The 19,534-nt window shown below is 42.5% G+C and overlaps 1 protein-coding gene across 50 annotated transcripts in view; it reads right to left on the bottom strand.

The window, feature by feature from the left end:
• Positions 1–19,534, bottom strand: part of Nlrp5 (NLR family pyrin domain containing 5) — a 172,788-nt gene that overhangs the window by 59,200 nt on the left and 94,054 nt on the right. For 45 of the 50 annotated variants that reach the window (XM_040733959.1, XM_040733993.1, XM_040733992.1 and 42 more), the window contains 7 exons: positions 18,509–18,586; positions 16,859–16,909; positions 14,194–14,271; positions 6,460–6,510; positions 5,166–5,243; positions 3,550–3,600; positions 803–880 (listed from right to left, as the gene is read on the bottom strand). In XM_040733959.1, the coding sequence (XP_040589893.1) occupies positions 803–880; positions 3,550–3,600; positions 5,166–5,243; positions 6,460–6,510; positions 14,194–14,271; positions 16,859–16,909; positions 18,509–18,586 (465 nt within the window). The remainder of the gene's footprint in view (positions 1–802; positions 881–3,549; positions 3,601–5,165; positions 5,244–6,459; positions 6,511–14,193; positions 14,272–16,858; positions 16,910–18,508; positions 18,587–19,534) is intronic. The other 5 variants (XM_040733954.1, XM_040733978.1, XM_040733953.1 and 2 more) reach the window with 5 other exon arrangements.

Below are 19,534 nucleotides of genomic sequence, written 5' to 3'. Positions count from 1 at the left end.
ACAGATCCATGCCACTAAATGCAGTCCATATCAGGAAAATAGTTGACCTCACAGAAATTGTCAAAATGACTGTAAAGCTAATGATAGGATCAATGGGACCACGAAAAGTCCCCAAGATTTGCAGATTAATGTAGAATATCATATACCCTGAAAAACATAGAGGACATAGCAGCATAAGGACAGGCACTTAGGATAGTTAAGAAGAATTGAGCAACACCAAATTACCCTCCCACACCTCTGTCTAGACAATTCAGCAGAATTGCGTGTGCTCATGTGTGTGGTACGTGGTTAAGTGTAGATTACATGTGTACTTTCCTGTGGGGGAGAAAGAGGTCAACGTTAGCTTTCTTTCCCCCTGACAGACTACCCTTTTACAAAGAAAGGGCTTTTGAATTGCAAACTACACTCCTGCATGGGTACCTGTCAGCACTTGTAACTGCAGAGAATAAAGGTGTTGGATTTTCTTGGAGCTGGAGTTCCCAGTGGTTATGTGTCATCTGAAGTGGTGCTGAGAATAAAACTCCAATCCCACATACACACACATAGGTATTCAGAGGTCCATCAGGGATATGGTAACACATACGTATTATGCCAACATTCAAGAGGCATAGGCAGGTGGATCTCTGTGAGTTCAATGTTAGCCTGGTCTACAGCGATAGTTGTAGGACAGCCAGGACTACACAGAGAAAACTTGTTGAAAATCATAAAGAACACAAAGAGCTCAAGGGTCTAATTCTTAGGTAACACTATAAACCATGTGGCTTTAAGTGTATCTATGTTTACACCCCACTTTGCAGCCAACCTGTGGCCTGTCCCTCATCTGGCCCTTGGTCACTCTGGATTGGTTCTGTGTCGTCTTCTGGTTTACTCATTGAGTCATCTACAACAGAGAGGAAGAGAGAGCATTGTTAACAAGTCACAGTCTAAAACCTCAGCTGGGGATGAGAACTCTCCAAATCCAGTCTACTAAGGGAATTAGAGAAGAGTCCTCTGGGCCGTCAGGAGCACCAAGTAAATTCATTCAAGTGGACAACAGGAGCGTTTCTGGGAGGCATCACAGACTCTTTTCAGAGCAGGGTCTTACTATATAATTCAAGCTGGTCTAGATCTTGCTATGTAGACCAAGGTGGCCTTGAACTCAGACTTGCTGGTCTGTGCTTCCCAATCCAAGCATTGGGTTCAAGGTGTACACTACCATGACTGGCTTATCAGTAGACTCTTGAATGATTCTTGCTACTCAAAGATCACTCCTGCTACTTGCCTCAAAAACATTAAAAATGGATTAATGATCTACTTAAGCTTGCAGATAGGAAGGGTGAGGTTTGGGTAATCTTAAAACATCTACTCATGTAACCTGGGAAAAACATAGATGTCCCTCAGCTGAAGTATAGAGAAAGAAATATGGTACATTTACACATTGGAGGAGTAGTACTCAGTGGTAAAATCAACTACGTGGGGTTGTAGAGATGGGATCAGAGGTTAAGGGCACTGATTGCTTTTCCAAAGGACCTGGGTTCAATTCCCAATATCCATATAGCCCTAAACAACTGTCTGTAGCTACAAGATCTGACACTCTTACACAGACATACATGTAGGCAAAACACCAATGCACATAAAATAAAAACAAGTAATTTATTTAAATAAGCAACTACTTAGCATCGTAAATGCATGACCCATGATTTTTAAGATCAACAGAGTGCCTTTTTAGTTTTTTTGAGACAGGGTTTCTCTGTGGCTTCGTAGGCTGCCCTCCTGGCACTCCCTCTGTAGACCAGGCTGGCCTTGAACTCACAGAAAACAGCCTGCCTCTGCCTTCTGACTGCTGGGATTAAAGGATAACACCACCAACCCCCAGAGGAGTGCCTTTTAAAATAGGACTATGACATCATAATAATAAAGATCAAGAATCATTTGTTAGGTACTAGACTTGATTGCAGCCAGAGCCTCATGAACAAGGTATCATTAGAGATTGAGCCTGAGCCTCATGCATACCAAGCACATACAACCTCTAGGGATCGAAGCATTGGGGTTCAAGTTTTACACTACCATGACTGGCTCAATAGTAGAATCTTGAATGATTCTTGCTACTCAAAGATATCTCCTGCTAAAGGCCTCAAAAACAATAAAAATGGATTAATGATCTACTTAAACTTACAGGTAGTAAGGGTGAGGTTTGGTTACCATTAAAACAACTACTCATGTGACCTGGAAAAAATGTAGATGCACCTCAACTGAAGTATGGAGAAAGGAATATGGTACATTTACACAATGGCAAAATCCACTACTTGGGGCTGTAGTGATGTATTAGAGTTTAAGAGCACTGACTGATCTTTCACAGGACAGGGGCTCAATTCCCAGTATCCATATAGCTGCAAACAACTGTCTGTAGCTCCAAGATCTGGCACCTTCACACAGACAGACATGTAGGCAAAACCCCAATGCACATAAAATAAAAACAAGTAAATTTAAATAACCAACTACTTAGCATCTGTAATGGATGACACAGGTGTTTTAAGATGAACAGAACGCGTTTTCTTTTGGGTTTTCAAGACAGGGTTTCTCTGTGTCCCTCGAGCGTGTCCTTCTGGCACATGCTCTGGAGACCAGGCTGGACTTCAACTTACAGAGAACAGCCTGCTTATGCCTCCTGACTGCTGGGATTAAAGGTGTGCACCACCAACACCCAACAGAGTGTCTTTTAAAATCGAATTATGACATCATAATAAAGATCAAGAATCATTTGTTAGGTACTAGACTTGATTGCAGCCAGAGCCTCATGATCACGGTGTCATTAGGGATTCAGCCAGAGCCTCATGCATACCAAGCACATACAACCATTAGGGTTAAAGCCAAGTCTCATGTCTGCTGTGCACACACAATCACTATATATTGAAGCCAGGACCTCATGACTTTATACATACTACCACCAGAATCCAAGGTATCATGCACGCCATGCTCAGTCGAGCAGAGTCTGAAGCCAGGAGGTCTCATACATGCTAGGACACAGTAATACAAGAGACTGAATCGCAGCCTCCGGCATGTTTTGTATACACAACCAATAGGGATCATCAATGTCTAGGAAATACAGGGAGCAGAAAGAACATGGAAAACAAGGAAATTTTCAGGCAAAGAGCAGTTGTCAGTTTTGAGTAGGTGTAGTCATTGTGGGAGTCTTTATAGGTGACCTGGAACTCAGAGTTCCCCCTTCCTATGTACCCCTAGTGCAGGGATTAGAGGTGTGCACCACCACCTCTTGGTCTTTTTAAAATGATAATTCATTATATAAACACTGTTATGCATACGTGTATATCTCCATGCCAGAAGAGGGCACCACATCTCATTCATAGATGGTTTGCAAGCCTACATGTGGTTGCAAGGAATTGAACTCAGGTCCCCTGTGAGAGCAATCAATGCTCTTAACCTCTGAGCCATCTTTTCGCCTTCAACCAAGCTCTTGTAAGCAACTCTGATGAAACCTCTTGTTTGAATGCCATATGATGATCTCACTCATCCTGCTTATAGGTTGGCACAAATAACTATTTTCTTCACCTTTTTCATATGTCTCTGCTGCTGCCTCTTGTTCCTCAGCTTGCAAGGCTCCTGTAAAAGGAAGAGCAAAACAATCCTACATGATTATGTTTTTTGTTCAAAACAGTTACCATCTGTGTCAACGCCTTCCACCCACCACTCCGTCTTCCTACTGTCTGTCAGTATACCTGTCAATCTATCCATCTATCCATCTTTTCATCTATCTAATGTATGTAATCTATTTGCTGGTTTTTCAAGACAAGTTCTCTCTGTGTAGCCATGGGTGTCCTGGAACTCTGCTCTGTAGACCAGACTGTCCTCAGACTCACAAAGATATGACTGTGTCTGCCTCTGTGCGCTGTGATTAAAGGTATGAACTACCTCCAGCTGGTGAAGTTGTAGTTATTCATATCTGATGACTATTTTGCCTGTATGTTATATGTCTGTCTACTTTATGCATGCTATGCCTGCTGAGGCCACATGAGAGCAGATCACTTGGAACTGGAGTTACAGATGGTTGTGAGCTGACATGGGGGTGCTGAAAACTGAATCTGGCTCCTCTGGAAGTGTGCCTAGTGCTCTGAAATACTGAACCCTCTTTCTGGTACCTAATCCTATTTTTTAGAGTCTCTCACTAAATCTGAATCTCAGCAACCTGGCTAGACTGGCAGACCAGTAAGCACCATGGACCCTCCTATGTCTGCCTTTTCAGTGCTGGGATGATAGGCACATTCCCCTTTACTTGGCCTTTTAATACGAGTTCTGGGAACTGGAGCAGCTAACATAGTAATGACTGAGCAATTTACCTCGGACTCAAATTCATTAATGCAGCTACCTATATATCCAAACACAGATCCATGCAACTAAATGCAGTCCATAACAAGAGAACAGCTGACCTCCCAGAAATTGTCAGCATGACTGTAAAGCTCATGATAGAATCAATGGGACCACGAAAGGTACACACCTTTTGCAGATTAATATTGAATATCATCTACCCTGTAAAATAATGGAAGTCTGTGGAAATAGCAGCATAAGGACAGGCCCAGAGTATAGGTAAGTAGAATCAAGCAACCCCAGATACCCTCCCACACCTCTATCTACACAATTCAGTGGAACTGCCAGTTAACAAGTGTGTGGTATATGGTTAAGTGTAGGTTATATGTGTACTTACCTGTGGGGGTGAAAGATGTTAACCTTAGCTTTCTTTCCTCCAGAAAGACTACACTATTACAAAGGGCTTTTAATTGCAATTAAACTCCTGCATGGGGGCCTGTGAGTACTTGTAACATCAAATATAGGTGTTGGATTTCCTGCAGCTGGAGATCCCAGTGGTTTCGTGTCATCTAAAGTGGTGAAATTCCACATGCGCACACATATGAATTCAGAGGACCAGCAGATATGTGGTAGCACACACCTATTATGCCAGTACTCAAGAGGCATACACAGGTGGATCTCTTTGAGTTTGATGTTAGCCTGGTCTACAGTGATAGTTGTAGGACAGCTAGGACTACACAGAGAAAACTTGTGTTGAAAAATCAGAAAGAACACAAAGAGCTCAGGGGTCTAATTCTTGAGGTGACACTCTAAACCATGTGGCCATAAGTGTATTCATGTTTACACCCCACTCTGCAGCCAACCTGTGGCCTGTCCCTCATCTGGCCCTTGGTCACTCTGGATTGGTTCTCTGTCTTCTTCTGGGGTACTCATTGAGTCATCTACAACAGAGAGGAAGAGAGAGTGCTGTTAATAAGTCACAGTCTAAGTACTCCAGCTGGGGATGAGAACTCTCCACGTCCAAAGTATCAAAGGGAATTAGAGCAAGTCTTGACTCAGTTTATGCCCAGAAGAATCCTCTGGGCCATCAGAAGCACAAAGTGAATTCATTCAAGTTGACAACAGGAGCTTTGCTGGGAGGCATCACAGACTCTTTTAAGAGCAGGGTCTTACTATTTCATTCAAGCTGGCCTAGATCTTGTTATGTAGACCAAGGTGGCCTTGACTCAGACTTGCTGGTCTGTGCTTCCCAATTCAAGCACTGGGGTTCAAGTTGTACACTACCATGACTGGCTCATCAGTAGACTCTTGAATGATTCTTGCTACTCCAAGATGACTCCTGCTACTTGCCTCAAAAATAAAAATGGATTAATGATCTACTTAAGCTTGCAAGTAGGAAGGGTTAGGTTTGGGTAGTCTTAAAGCAACTACTCATGTGATCTTAAACCAATCTAAATGCCCCTCAACCGAAGTATGGAGAAAGAAAATGTGCTATATTCATACAATGGAGTAGTACTCAGTGGTAAAATCCACTACCTGGGGCTGTAGAGATGGATCAGAAGTTAAGAGCACTGACTGCTCTACAGAGGACATGGGTTCAGTTGCCAGTATCCATATAGCCACTAACAACTCTCTGTAGCTCCAAGATCTGACACCCTCACATAGACATTCATGTACGCAAAACACCAATGCACATAAAATAAAAACAAGTAAATTATTGAAATAAGCAAGTACTTAATATCTGAAATGCATGTCACACGAGTTTTAAGGTCAACAGTGTGCCTTTTCTTTTGGGTTTTCGAGATAGGTTTATTTGTGTCTTTGGAGGCTGTCCTCCTGGCACACACTCTGGAGACCAGGCTGGCCTTGAACTCACAGAGAATAGCCTGCCTCTGCCTCCTGACTGCTGAGATTAAAGGTTTGCACCACCAACACACAGCAGAGTGCCTTTTAAAACAGGATTATGAAGTCATAAAAAAGATCAAGAATCATTTGTTAAGTACTAGACTTGATTGCAGTCAGAGACACATTAGGGATTCAGCCAGGGCCTCATGCTTATCAAGCACATACAACCACTAGGGATTGAAGACAGGACCTCATGACTTTACAGATGACTCAGCCTGCTTATAAGTTGGCACAAATAAATATTTTCTTCACCTTTTTTACATGTCTCTGTTGCTGCCTCTTGTTCCTCAGCTTGCAAGGCTCCTGCAAAAGGAAGAGCAAAGCCATCCCCCATGATTATGTTTGTTGTTCAAAAGAGATACCATCTGTGTCAGCGCCTGTCACCCACCACTCTGTCCTCCTAAGTGTTTGTCAGCATACCGGTCAATTTTTCCATCTACCCATCTTTCCATCTACCTATTGTATGCAATCTATTTGCTGGTTTTTCAAGACAAGTTTTCTCTGTGTATCCATGGCTGTCCTGGAACTCTGCTCTGTAGACCAAAGTGGCCTCAAACTCACAAAATCTAACTGTGTCTGCCTCTGTGAGCTGGGATTAACGGTGTTCAACACCACCAGCTGGTGAAGTTGTAGTTATTTATATCTGATGACTATTTTGCCTGTATGTTATATGTGTGTGTACTTTGTGCATGCTATGCCTGCTTATGCCACATGAGAGCAGATCACTTGGAACTGGAGTTATAGTTGGTTTTGAGCTGACATGGGGCTGCTGAAAAATGAATCTGGCTCCTCTATATGTATGCCTAGTGCTATGAAATACTGAACCCCCTTTCTGGTACCTAATCCTATATTTAGAGTCTTTCACTAAATCTGAATTTTATCAACATGGCTACACTGGTTGACTAGCATGCACCATGGACCGTCATGCTCCTGCCCTTTCAATGCTGAGATTACAGAAAGATTCTCCTTTACTTATCCTTTTAATATGAATTCTGGCAACTGGAGCAGCTAACATAGTACTGACTGAACAATTTACCTCAAACTCAAATTCATTAATACAGCTACCTATGTATATATCCAAACATAGATCCAAGCAACTAAAGGTAGTCCATATCAAGAGAAGAGCTGGCCTCCAAGAAATTGTTAAAATGACTGTAAAGCTCATGATAGAATCAATGGGACCAGGCATCAGGTACAACATGCCCTGCCTCTGGGCCTGTGTTCCAGTGCCTGGGGATCGCCTCAGAACTGCACAGAGCTTCCAATCCCGGCGGGAGCCAAACACCCCCGACTCCAGGACTTCTCTTTCACCAAAGAGACCAGAAACCTGAAGAGCCAGGGAGGCCAGGAGAGCAGCTGTTCCGGCGGGATCAGGTACAACAGGATCCAGCAAAGGGTCCAGGGTACCAGGTGGGAGGCTAAGTGCCCCAGATTCCTGTTCTTCTTCTCCACCCACGGGACCAGAACGAGGACAAGGAATAGAAGAACCACCAGATTATTGGACTTGCTAGCACCCACCAAAAGGGAACTCTGGTCCCCAGACCAGTAAGGGGCTCTTTCAACACCCACTAGATGAAGAGATGGGAAAGAAACAATACAAAAACACACTCAGCAACAGAAAAACAAATATGACACCACCAGATTCTAGAGACTCCACACCAGCAAGACTCCAACATTCCAATGCAAACGAAGCAGAAGTGAATGACCTTAAAACCACTTTCATGAAAATGATAGAGGCCCTAAAAGAGGATATAGGAAAATCCCTCAAAGAAATGGAAGATAAAACAAACCAAAAATGCAAGAAATGGAAGAAAAAACAAACCAAAAAATGCAGGAAATGTAAGAAGAAATGAAGCAAAAAATGCAAGAAATGGAAGAAAAAACAAAGCAAAAAATGAAAGAAATGGAATAGAAAGCAAACCAAAAAATGCAAAAAATGGAAGAAAAAACAAAGCAAAAATTCATAAAAGGCAACAGATGGACGAAAAGATAAACCGAAAATTGCAAGAAGCAATGCAAACACTGCAAGGGTTGAAAACTGAAATTGAGACAATTAAAAACACAATCTGAAGAAAGGCAGGAAACAGAAAGGCTGGGCAAACAGTCAGGTAATACTGATACAAGCATTACCAATAGAATAGAAGAGATGAAAGAGACTCTCCAGTGTTGAAGATGCACTAGGAGAAATAGATTCATCAACCAAAGAAAACCTTAAATCCAACAAATCCTTAACACAAAATATCCAGGAAATATGGGACACCATTTAAAGACTAAACCTAAGAATAATAGGTATAGAAGAAGAAGAAAACCACCTCAAAGGGGCAGAAACATATTCAACAAAATCATAGAAGAAAACTTTCCCAACCTTAAGAAAGACACCCCAATGAAGGTACAAGAACCTTACAGAATACCAAATAGAGTGGACCATAAAAAAATCCCCTCGCCACATAATATTCAAAACCCCAACTATACAGAATAAAGAAAGAGTATTAAGAGCAGCTAAGAAAAAAGGCCAGGTAACATATAAAGGCAGACCTATCAGAATTACATCTGAGTTCTCCATGAAAACTCTGAAATCCAGAAGGTCCTGAATAGATATTCTACCAACACTAAGAGACCATGGATGCCAGCCCAGACTACTATACCCGGCAAAGCTCTCAATCACTATAGATGGAGAAAACAAGATATTCCATGACAAAACTAGATTCAAGCAATATGTATCCACTAACCCAGCCCTACAGAAAGTTTTGGAAGGAAAACTCCAACCCAAGGAAGTTAACTACAACCAGAAAAACATAGGCATTAGAGAATCCCTCTCTACCAACAGCTAAAAGAACAGAGGGGTGAAATTCCACACATAATTCCACCAACAACAACCATTGCAAATCGAAGAAGGATGAGTAATCAATGGTCATTAATATCCCTCAACATTAATGGCCTTAACTCACCCATAAAAAGACACAGGCTAGCAGAATGGATTCGAAGACAGAACCCTTCCTTCTGCTGCATACAAGAAACACACCTTACCCTCAAAGACAGACATTACCTAAGAGTTAAAGGTTGGGAAATAATTTTTCAATCAAATGGACCCAAGAAACAAGCAGAGGTAGGAATCCTAATATCTAACAAACTAGACTTTAAAATAAAAATCAAAAGAGACGAAGGAGGCCATTACATACTCATCACAGGCGAAATCAACCAAGATGAAGTGTCTATCCTGAACATCTATGCCCCAAATACAAAGGCATCCACATTCGTAAAAGAAACATTACTAAAACTTAAATCACATATAAAGCCCCACACAGTTACAGTCGGAGATTTCAACACACCACTCTCAAAACTAGACAGGAATTCCAGACAGAAACTCAACAAAGAAGCAAAGGGTCTAATAGAAGTAATGACCCAACTGGGATTAACAGACATCTATAGAACATTTCATCCACATAAAAAATATACCTTCTCCTCACCACCACATGGAACCTTCTCAAAATTTGACCACATACTTGGCAACATATCAAACCTCAGCAGCTACAAAAAAATTGGAATAACTCCATGCATCTTATCAGACCACCACAGAACAACATTAGAATTCAACAACAACACAAATTGCAGAAAACCTACAAACTCCTGGCAATTGAATAATGCACAAATGCACCATTCCTGGGTCAAAGAAGAAATAAAGAAATTAAAGACTTCCTCGAATTCAATGAGAATGAAATCACAACATTCCCAAACCTGTGGGACACTTTGAAAGCAGTGCTACGGGGGAAGTTCTTAGCACTAAGTGCCCACATGAAGAAACAGGAGAACAGTTATACTAGAGAATTAACAGCACAGCTGAAAGCTCTGGAACACAAAGAAGCAAACTCCCCTAAGAGGAGTAGACGCCAGGAAATAATCAAATTGAGGGCTGAAATCAATAAAGTAGAAACTAGGAAAACAATATAAAGAATCAATGCAACGAAGAGTTGGTTGTTTGAGAAAATTCAACAAGATAGATAAACCTTTGTCCAACTTACCAAACAGCAGAGAGTGAACATGCAAATTAACAAAATCAGAAATGAAAAGGGGGACATAACAACAGACTGTGAGGAAATTCAGAGAATCATCAGGTTATACTTTGAAAACCTGTACTCCACAAAATTCGAAAATTTAAAGGAAATGGACGACTTCCTGGATAGCTATCACTTGCCAAACTAAATCAAGAACAGATAAGCAATTTAAATAGACCTATAACCCCTATGGAAATAGAAGCAGTCATCAAAAGTCTCCCAACCAAAAAAGTCCAGGTCCAGATGGCCTCAGTGCAGAATTCTACCAGAAATTCAAAGAACAGCTTATACCAAATCTTCTCAAAGTATTCCACACAATAGAAGCAGAAGGGTCTTTGCCAAACTCTTTCTATGAGGCTTCAATAATCTTGATTCCCCACACCACACAAAGACACAACTAAGAAAGAACTTCAGACCAATATCCCTCATGAACATTGATGCAAAAATACTCAAAATACTGGCAAATCGGATCCAAGAACACATCAAAACAATCATTCACCACGATGAAGTAGGTTTCATCCCAGGGATGCAGGGATGGTACAACATATGAAAATCCATAAACTTAATCCACCAGATAAAGAAGCTGAAAAACAAAAATCACATGACCATCTCACTAGATGCTGAAAAAGCCTTTGACAAAATCTAATACCCCTTCATGATAAAGGTCTTGGAGAGATCTGGCATAATAGGACATACTTAAACATAATAAAAGGTATATACAGCAAACCAACAGCCAACATCAAACTAAATGGACAGAAACTCAACGCAATTCCTCTAAAATCAGGAACAAAACAAGGCTGTCCACTCTCTCCATACCTTTTCAACATGGTACTTGAAGTTCTAGCTATAGCCATACGACAACAAAGGGGGATCAAGGGGATACAAATTGGGAAGGAAGAAGTCAAACTTTCACTGTTTGCAGACGATATGATAGTTTACATCAATGACCCAAAGAACTCTACCAGGGAACTCTTACAGCTGATTAACACCTTCAGCAAAGTGGCAGGTTACAAGATCAACTCAAGAAAGTCAGTAGCCCTACTATATACAGATGATAAAAGGGCTGAAAGAGAAATCAGAGAAACATCACCCTTTACAATTGCCACAAACAACATAAAATACCTTGGGGTAACGCTAACCAAACAAGTGAAAGACCTGTATCGTAAGAACTTTGAATCTTTAAAGAAAGAAATTAAAGAAGCCCTCAGAAAATGGAAAGATCTCCCATGCTCTTGGATAGGTAGGATCAATGTAGTAAAAATGGCAATCCTGCCAAAAGCAATCTACAGATTCAATGCTATCCCCATTAAAATCCCAGCAAATTCTTCACGGACCTTGAAAGAACAATAATCAATTTTGTATGGAAAATCAAAAGACCCAGGATAGCCAAAACAACCCTATTCAACAAGGTAACGTCCGGAGGCATCATCATCCCTGACCTCAAGCTCTATTATAGAGCTATAGTCCTGAAAACAGCACAAAAATAGACAGGTAGACCAATGGAATCGAATTGAAAACCCGGATATTAACCCACACATGTATGAATATCTGATCTTTGACAAAGAAGCTAAAAACATACAATGGAATAAAGAAAGCATCTTCAACAAATGGTGCTAGCATTACTGGAGGCTGGCATGTAGAAGAATGCAGATCGATCCATGTTTATTGCCAAGTCCAAATGGATCAAAGACTTCAACATAAATCCAGCCACACTGAACCTCTTGGAGAAAGTGGGTGGTACCATTGAAGGAATTGGTACAGGAGACAGCTTCCTGAATATAACACCAATAGCACAGACAGTGAGATCAACAATTAATAAATGGGACCTCCTGAAACTGAGAAGCTTCTGTAAGGCAAAAAACACAGTCAGAAGACAAAAAGGCAGCCCACAGAATGGGAAAAAATATTCACTAATCCCACATCTGACAGAGTGTTGATCTCCAAAATTTACAAAGAACTCAAGAAGCAAGTCTCCAAAACATCAAAGGACCCAATTAAAAAGTGGGCTGCAGAACTAAATAGAGAATTTTCAATAGAGGAGTCTAAAATGGCTGATAGGCACTTGAGAAGGTGCTCAACATCCTTAGCCATCCAGGAAATGCAAATCAAAACAACTCTGAGATACCATCTCACTCCTGTCAGAATTTATGCTGGAGAGGATGTGGTGAAAGGGGAACACTACTCCATTTCTGGTGGGAGTGCCAACTGGTCCAGCCACTTTGGAAATCAGTATGGAGATTCCTCAGAAAAATGAAAGAAACCTACCACAAGACCCATCAACTCCACTCTTAGGCATATATCCAAAAGATGCCCATTCATACAACAAAGATGTACGTTCCACTATAGTCATAGCAGCATTATTTGTAATAGACAGAACTTGGAAGCAATCTAGATGTCCCTGAACCGAAGAGTGGACAGAGAAAATGTGGTACATTTACACAACGGAGTACTATTCAACAGAAAAAAAAACAATTGAATCCTGAGATTTGCAGGCAAATGGATGACACTAGAAGAAACCATTCTGAGTGAGGTAACGCAGTCACAAAAAGAGAAACATGGCACGTACTCTCTCAAATAAGGATTTTAGACATAGATCTGGGGAGTGTCACCCTACAATCCCATGGCCAGAGAGTCTGGGAAACAGAAACTTTATTCAGTGGCTGATGGAAGAAGAGGCAGACTCCCATGGTCAAGTACTGAGCTGAACTCAAGAAAGCCATTAACAGAGTGGTTGGACTGATGACCAAAGGGATTAAGACTTGGCTGGTTTAACCCCCAGAAACAGATGACCTGACAAAGGTTAACTCTTGAAACCCAGGCATCAGCCTGGGAATCCAGCATGGGACTGATCAAGACCCCCCCTGAATGTGGGTGTGAGTGAGGAGGCCTAGGTAATCTATTGAGCCTTGGGCAGCAGATCAATACCCATCCCGAGTATACACAAGGACTTTAGACTCCCATACAACACTGTGAGATGCACTCTCACCCTGAACTCTTGGGGAAGGGTCTAGGTCCTGCCCTGGATGAAATGACAGACTATGGACACCCCCATGGAGGGCCTCACCATCCCTGGGGAAATGAGGGGATAATGGGGGCTTGGGGGGGAGGGCATGGGAGGAGGGGAGGGAAAGGGAGAGCGACCTGGAACTGACTTGTGAAGCAACCTTGTTTCTAATCTAAATTTAAACTGAAAAATAAATAAATTAAAAAAATGAATCAATGGGACCCTGAAAGGTCCCCACGATTCGCAGTTTAATGTTGAATGTCATCTACCCTCTAAAATAATGGAATCCTATGGACATAGCAGAATAAGAACAGGCACATAGGATAGTAAAGTAGAATTGAGCAACCCCAAATTACCCTTCTACATGCCTTTCTATACAATTCAGTAGAATTGCCTGTTAACATGTGTGCGGTACTTGGTTAAACCAAGGTTATATGTGTGGTAGCCTGTGGGGTGAAAGAGGTCAAGCTTAAACTCCATTCCCTCTGAAAGTCTACCCTTTTACAAAGGGCTTTTAAATTGCTAATTACACTCCTGCATGGGTGCCTGTGAACACTTGTAAATGCAGAGAATAGAGGTGTTGATTTCCTGTAGCTGGAGTTCCCAGTGGTTACGTGTCATCTGAAGTGGTGCTGAGAACCACACTCCAATCCCACATGCACATACATAGGAATTCAGAGGTCCAGCTGCGATGTGGTAGCACACACCTATTATGCCAGTACTCAAGAGGCATAGGCAGGTGGATCTCTGTGAGGTCGATGTTAGCCTGGTCTACAGCGATAGTTGTAGGACAGCCTGGACTACACAGAGAAAATTTGCGTTGAATATCAGAAAGAACACAAAGAGCCCAGTGGTCTAATTCTTTAGGTAACACTATAAACCATGTAGCTTTAAGTGTATCCATGTTTACACCCCACTCTGCATGCCAACCTGGGGCCTGTTCCTCATCTGGCCCTTGGTCACTCTGGATTGGTTCTCGGTCTTCTTCTGTTTTCTTCATTGAGTCATCTGCAATAGAGCGGAAGAGAGAGGGCTGTTAACAAGTCACAGTCTAAAAGCTAAGCTGGGTATGTGAACTCTCCATGTCTAAACTACCAAGGGGAATTAGAGCAAGTCTTGACTCAGTTTATGCCCAGAAGGATCCTCTGGGCCATCAGGAGCACCAAGTGAATTCATTCAAGTGGACAACAGGAGCATTGCTGGGAGGCATCAAAGATTCTTTTCAGAGCAGGGTCTTATTATATAATTCAAGCTGGCCTAGATCTTGCTATGTAGACTAAGGTGGACTTAGAGTCAGACTTGCTGATCTGTGCTTCCCAATCCAAGCATTGGGGTTCAAGTTGTACACTACCATGACTGGCTCATTAGTAGACTGTTGAGTGATTCTTCCTACTCAAAGATGACTCCTGCTACTGGCCTCAAAAACAATAACATGGATTAATGATCTACTTAAGCTTGTAGGTGGGGAAGGGTGAGGTTTGGGTAGCCTGAATACAACTATTCATGTGATGCGAAAAAAATCTGGATGCCCTTCTACTGAAGTATGGAGAAAGAAAATGTGGCACATTTACACAATGGAGTAGTAATCAGTGGTAAAATGCACTACCTGGGGCTGTAGAGATGGATCAGAGGTTAAGAGCACTGACTGTTCTTCCAGAGGACATTGGCTCAAATCCCAGTATCCATATAGCCACAAACAACTGTCTGTAGCTCCAAGATCTGACACCTTCATACAGACATACATGTAGGCAAAACACCAATGCACATAAAATAAAAAGTAAATTATTTACATAAGCAGCTACTTAGCATCTGAAATGCATGAGTTTTATGATTAAAAGAGTGCCTTTTCTTTTGGGTTTTCAAGTCAGGGTTTCTCTGTGTCTTTGGAATCTGTCCTCCTGGAACGCGCTCTGGAGACCAGGCTGGCCTTGAACACACAGAGAACAGCCTGCGTCTGCCTCCTGACTGCTGGGATTAAAGGTGTGCACCACCAACACACAGCAGAGTGCCTTTTAAAATAGGATTATGATGTCATAAGTAGATTATTAATCATTTGTTAAATACTAGACTTGATTGCAGCCAGAGCCTCATGAACACAGTGTCATTATAGACTGAGCCTCATGCATACCAAGCACATACAATCACTAGGGAATGAAGTCAAGTCTCATGTCTGCTGTGAACATACAACCACTAGATATTGACTTGAGGAACCTATGACTTTATACACACTACCACCGGAAGGCAAGCCATCATGCATGCCATGCACTGACTAGCAGAGACTGAAGCCAGGAGGTCTCATATATGCTAGGACACAGTAATACAAGAGACTGAATGGTAGCTTGAGGCATGTTTTGTATACACAACCAATAGGGATCATCAATGTCTAGGAAACACAGGGAGCAGAAAGAATATGGAAACCATGAGGTAACCCAGTCACAAAAAGAAATATGGCATGTACTCTCTCATATATGGATTTTAGACATAGATCTGGGGAGTGCCAGCCTACAATCCTATGGCCAGAGAGTCTGGGAAACAGAAACTTCATTTAGTGGCTGATCGAAGAACAGGCAGACTCCCTTGGTTAAGTACTGAGCTGAACTCAAGAAAGCCAGTAACAGAGAGGGAGGACTGGTGATCAAAGGGATTAAGACTGGGCTGGTTTAACCCCCAGAAACAGCTGACTAGACAAAGGTTAACTCTTGAAACCCAGGCATCAGCCTGGGAATCCAGCATGGGACTGATCAATACCCCCTGAATTTGGGTGTCAGTGAGGAGGCCTAGGGAATCTATTGAGCCTTTTGCAGCAGATCAGTACCCATCCCAAGTATACACACGGACTTTGGACTCCCATAGAACAATGTGAGGTGCACTCTCACCCTGAACTCTTGGGGGAAGGGTCTAGGCCCTGCCCTATATCAAATGACAGACTATGGACACCCCCATGGAGGGCCTCACCCTCCCTGGGGGAATGAGGGGATAACGGGGGGGGGGTTGGGGGGAGGGCACGGGAGTAGGGGAGGGAATGGGAGAGGGACCTGTAACTGACTTGTGAAGCAACCTCGTTTCTTATCTAAATTTAAACTGGAAAATAAAAAATAAAAAAATAAAAAAAAAATAAAAAAATAAAAGAACAAGAAGAAAGAAAAAAAAAGAATATGGAAAACATGAGGAAATTTTCAGGCAAAGAAAAGAGTAGCTGTCAGTTTTGAGTAGGTGTAGTCAATGTGGAAGAATTTATAGGTGACCTGGAACTCACAGGGGTCCCCCGTCCCGATTAAAGGTGTGCACCACCATCTCTTGGCTATTTTTTAAAAGATAATTCATGATATAAACACTGTTCTGCATACGTGTATATCTCGATGCCAGAAGAGGGCACCAGATCTCATTCATAGATGGTTTGCAAACCACCATGTGGTTGCTGGGAATTGAACTCAGGACCCCTGTGAGAGCAATGAATGCTCTTAACCTCTGAGCCATTTTTCCAACCTTTACTCAGGCTCTTTTAAGCAACTCTGATGAAACCTCCTGTTTGAATTCCATATGATGCTCGCACTCAGCCTGCTTCTAGGTTGGCACAAGTAAATATTTTCTTCACCTTTTTCACATGTCTCTGCTGCTGCCTCTTGTTCCTCAGCTTGCAAGGCTCCTGTAAAAGGAAGACCAAGACCATCCTACATGATCATGTTTTTTGTTTCTAAGAGTTACCATATGTGTCAGCTCATGCTTCCCACCACTCCATCCTCCTAACTCTGTCAGCAACCTGTCAATCTATCCATATATCCATCTTTTCATGTACCTAATGTACGTCATTATTTGTTGGTTTTTCAAGACGAGGTTTCTCTGTGTAGCCATGAGTGTCCTGGAACTCCACTCTGTAGACCAGACTGGCCTCAACTCACAAAGATCTGACCGTGTTTGCCTCTGTGTCCTCGGATTAATGGTGTGCACCACCAACAGATGGTGAAGTTGTAGTTATTCATACCTGATGACTCTTTCATCTGTACGCTATATGTCTGTGCCCTTTGCATTCTGTGCCTGCTGAGGTCACGTGAGATCAGATCCCTTGGAAGTGGAGTTATAGATGGTTTTGAGCTGACTTGGGTGTGCTGAAAACTGAATCTGGCTCTTCTGGAAGTGTGCCTAGTGCTCTGAAATACTGAACCCTCTTTCTGGTACCTATTCATATTTTTGAGAGTCTCTCACAAAATTTGAATCTCAGCAACTTGGCTATACTGGCTGACCAGTAAACACCATGGTCCCTCCTGCGTCTGTCTTTTCAGTCCTGAGATGTCAGGCACATTCCCCTTTATTTGGCCTTTTAATGAGAGTTCTGAGAGCTAAAGTCAGGTCCTTGTGCAGCTAAATTAGTCCTCACTGAACATTTAACCTGAAACTCAAATTGATTAATATAGCTAACTATATATATACATCCAAAAACAGATCCCTGCAACTAAATGCAGTCCATATCAAGAGACCAGCTGACCTCCCAGAAATTGTCTAAATGATTGTAAAGATCATGATAGAATCAATGGGACCATGAAAGGCCCCCAAGTTTTGCAGATTATTGTTGAATGTCATATACCCTCTAAAATAATGGAAGTCTGTGTACATAGCGGCATAAGGACAGGCACATAGGATAGTTAAGTAGAATCCAGCCACCCCAAATATCCCTCCCACACCTCTATCTAGACAATTCAGTAGAACGCTCTCTTAACATGTGTGTGGTACATGGTTAAGTGCAGATTATATGTGTGGTAGCCTGCGGGGGTGAAAGAGTACAAACTTAGATTTCTTTCCCCATGAAAGACTACCCTTCCACAAAGGGCTTTTTATTTGCTAATTGCACTCCTGCATGGGTGCCTGTGAGCACTTGTAACTGCAGATAACAGAGGTGTTGGATTTCTTGCAGTTGGAGTTCCCAGTGGTTACGTGTCATCTGAAGTGGTGCTGAGAACCAAACTCCAATGCCACATGCAAACACTTAGGAATTCAGAGGTCCAGCTAGGATGTGGTAGCACACAACTTTTATGCCAGTACTCAAGAGGCATATGCATGTGGATCTTTGTGAGTTCGATATTAGCCTAGTCTACTGCGATAGTTATAGGACAGCCAGGACTACACAGAGAAAACTTGTGTTGAAAATCATAAAGAACACAAAGAGCACAGGGTTCTAATTCTTTAGGTCACACTATAAACCATGTGGCTTTAAGGGTATCCATGTTTACCCCCCATCCTGCATGCCTACCTGGGGCCTGTCCCTCATTTGGCCCTTGGTCACTCTGGATTGATTCTGTGTCTGCTTCTGGGGTACTCATTGAGTCATCTGCAACAGAGAGGAAGAGAGAGAGTGAGTTATCAAGTCACAGTCTAAAAGCTCCAGCTGGGGATAAAGACTCTCCTTGTCTATACCACCAAGGGGAATTAGAGCAAGTTTTGACTCGTTTTATGCCCAGAAGATTCCTCTGGGCAATCAGGAGCACCAAGTGAACTCATTCAAGTGGACAACAGGAGAGTTGCTGAGAGGCTCCACAGATTCTTTGAGAACAGGGGCTTATATGTAATTCAACCTGGCCTAGATATTGCTGTGAAGACCTCGGTGGCCTTGAACTCAGACTTGCTGGTCTGTGCTTCCCAATCCAAGCATTGGGGTTCAAGTTGTACACTACCATGACTGGCTCATCAGTAGACCCTTGAATGATTCTTGCTTCTCAGATGCCTCCTGCTACTTGCCTCAAAACAATAAAATGGATCAATGATCTACTTAAGCTTGTAGGTAGGAAGGGTGTGGTAGCCTGAAAACAACTACTCATGTGACCTGGGTAAAATTTTGATGCCCCTCAACTGAAGTATGGAGAAAGAAAATGTGGTACATTTACAAAATGGAGTAGTACTCAGTGGTAAAATCCACCCTTCTTCAGTGAGCCTGGGTCTCTGGGGGAACACTCCCCATCCTCTGCCGAACAACCATCCCCTCAATCTTCCATGGCCTACTCCTGGTATCCAGAAGATCCGCCCACACAGGAAAGGCATCTGCCCTTCCAGGCCCCAACATCTGAAGACCTAGCTTCAAGGTGAGCCTGGGCCTCCGTGGGGACACTCCCCATCCTCTGCCCAACACTCATTGATATTCTGGGGTCCTTCTCCTGGCATACAGAAGACCCACCACACAGGAAAGGCATCACCCCTTCCATGTCCCACCCTCTGGTGACCCCAGCTTCAGGAAAGGCATCAGCCCTTCCAGGCCCCAACCTCTGGGGACCCCAGCTTCAGA

This window comes from Mesocricetus auratus, unplaced genomic scaffold (assembly GCF_017639785.1).
Source record: "Mesocricetus auratus isolate SY011 unplaced genomic scaffold, BCM_Maur_2.0 Super-Scaffold_100037, whole genome shotgun sequence".
NCBI classification, from domain to species: Eukaryota; Metazoa; Chordata; class Mammalia; order Rodentia; family Cricetidae; genus Mesocricetus; species Mesocricetus auratus.
The sequence above is the reverse complement of the archived record's forward strand: the minus strand, read 5'-3'. Positions and strand labels throughout refer to the sequence as shown.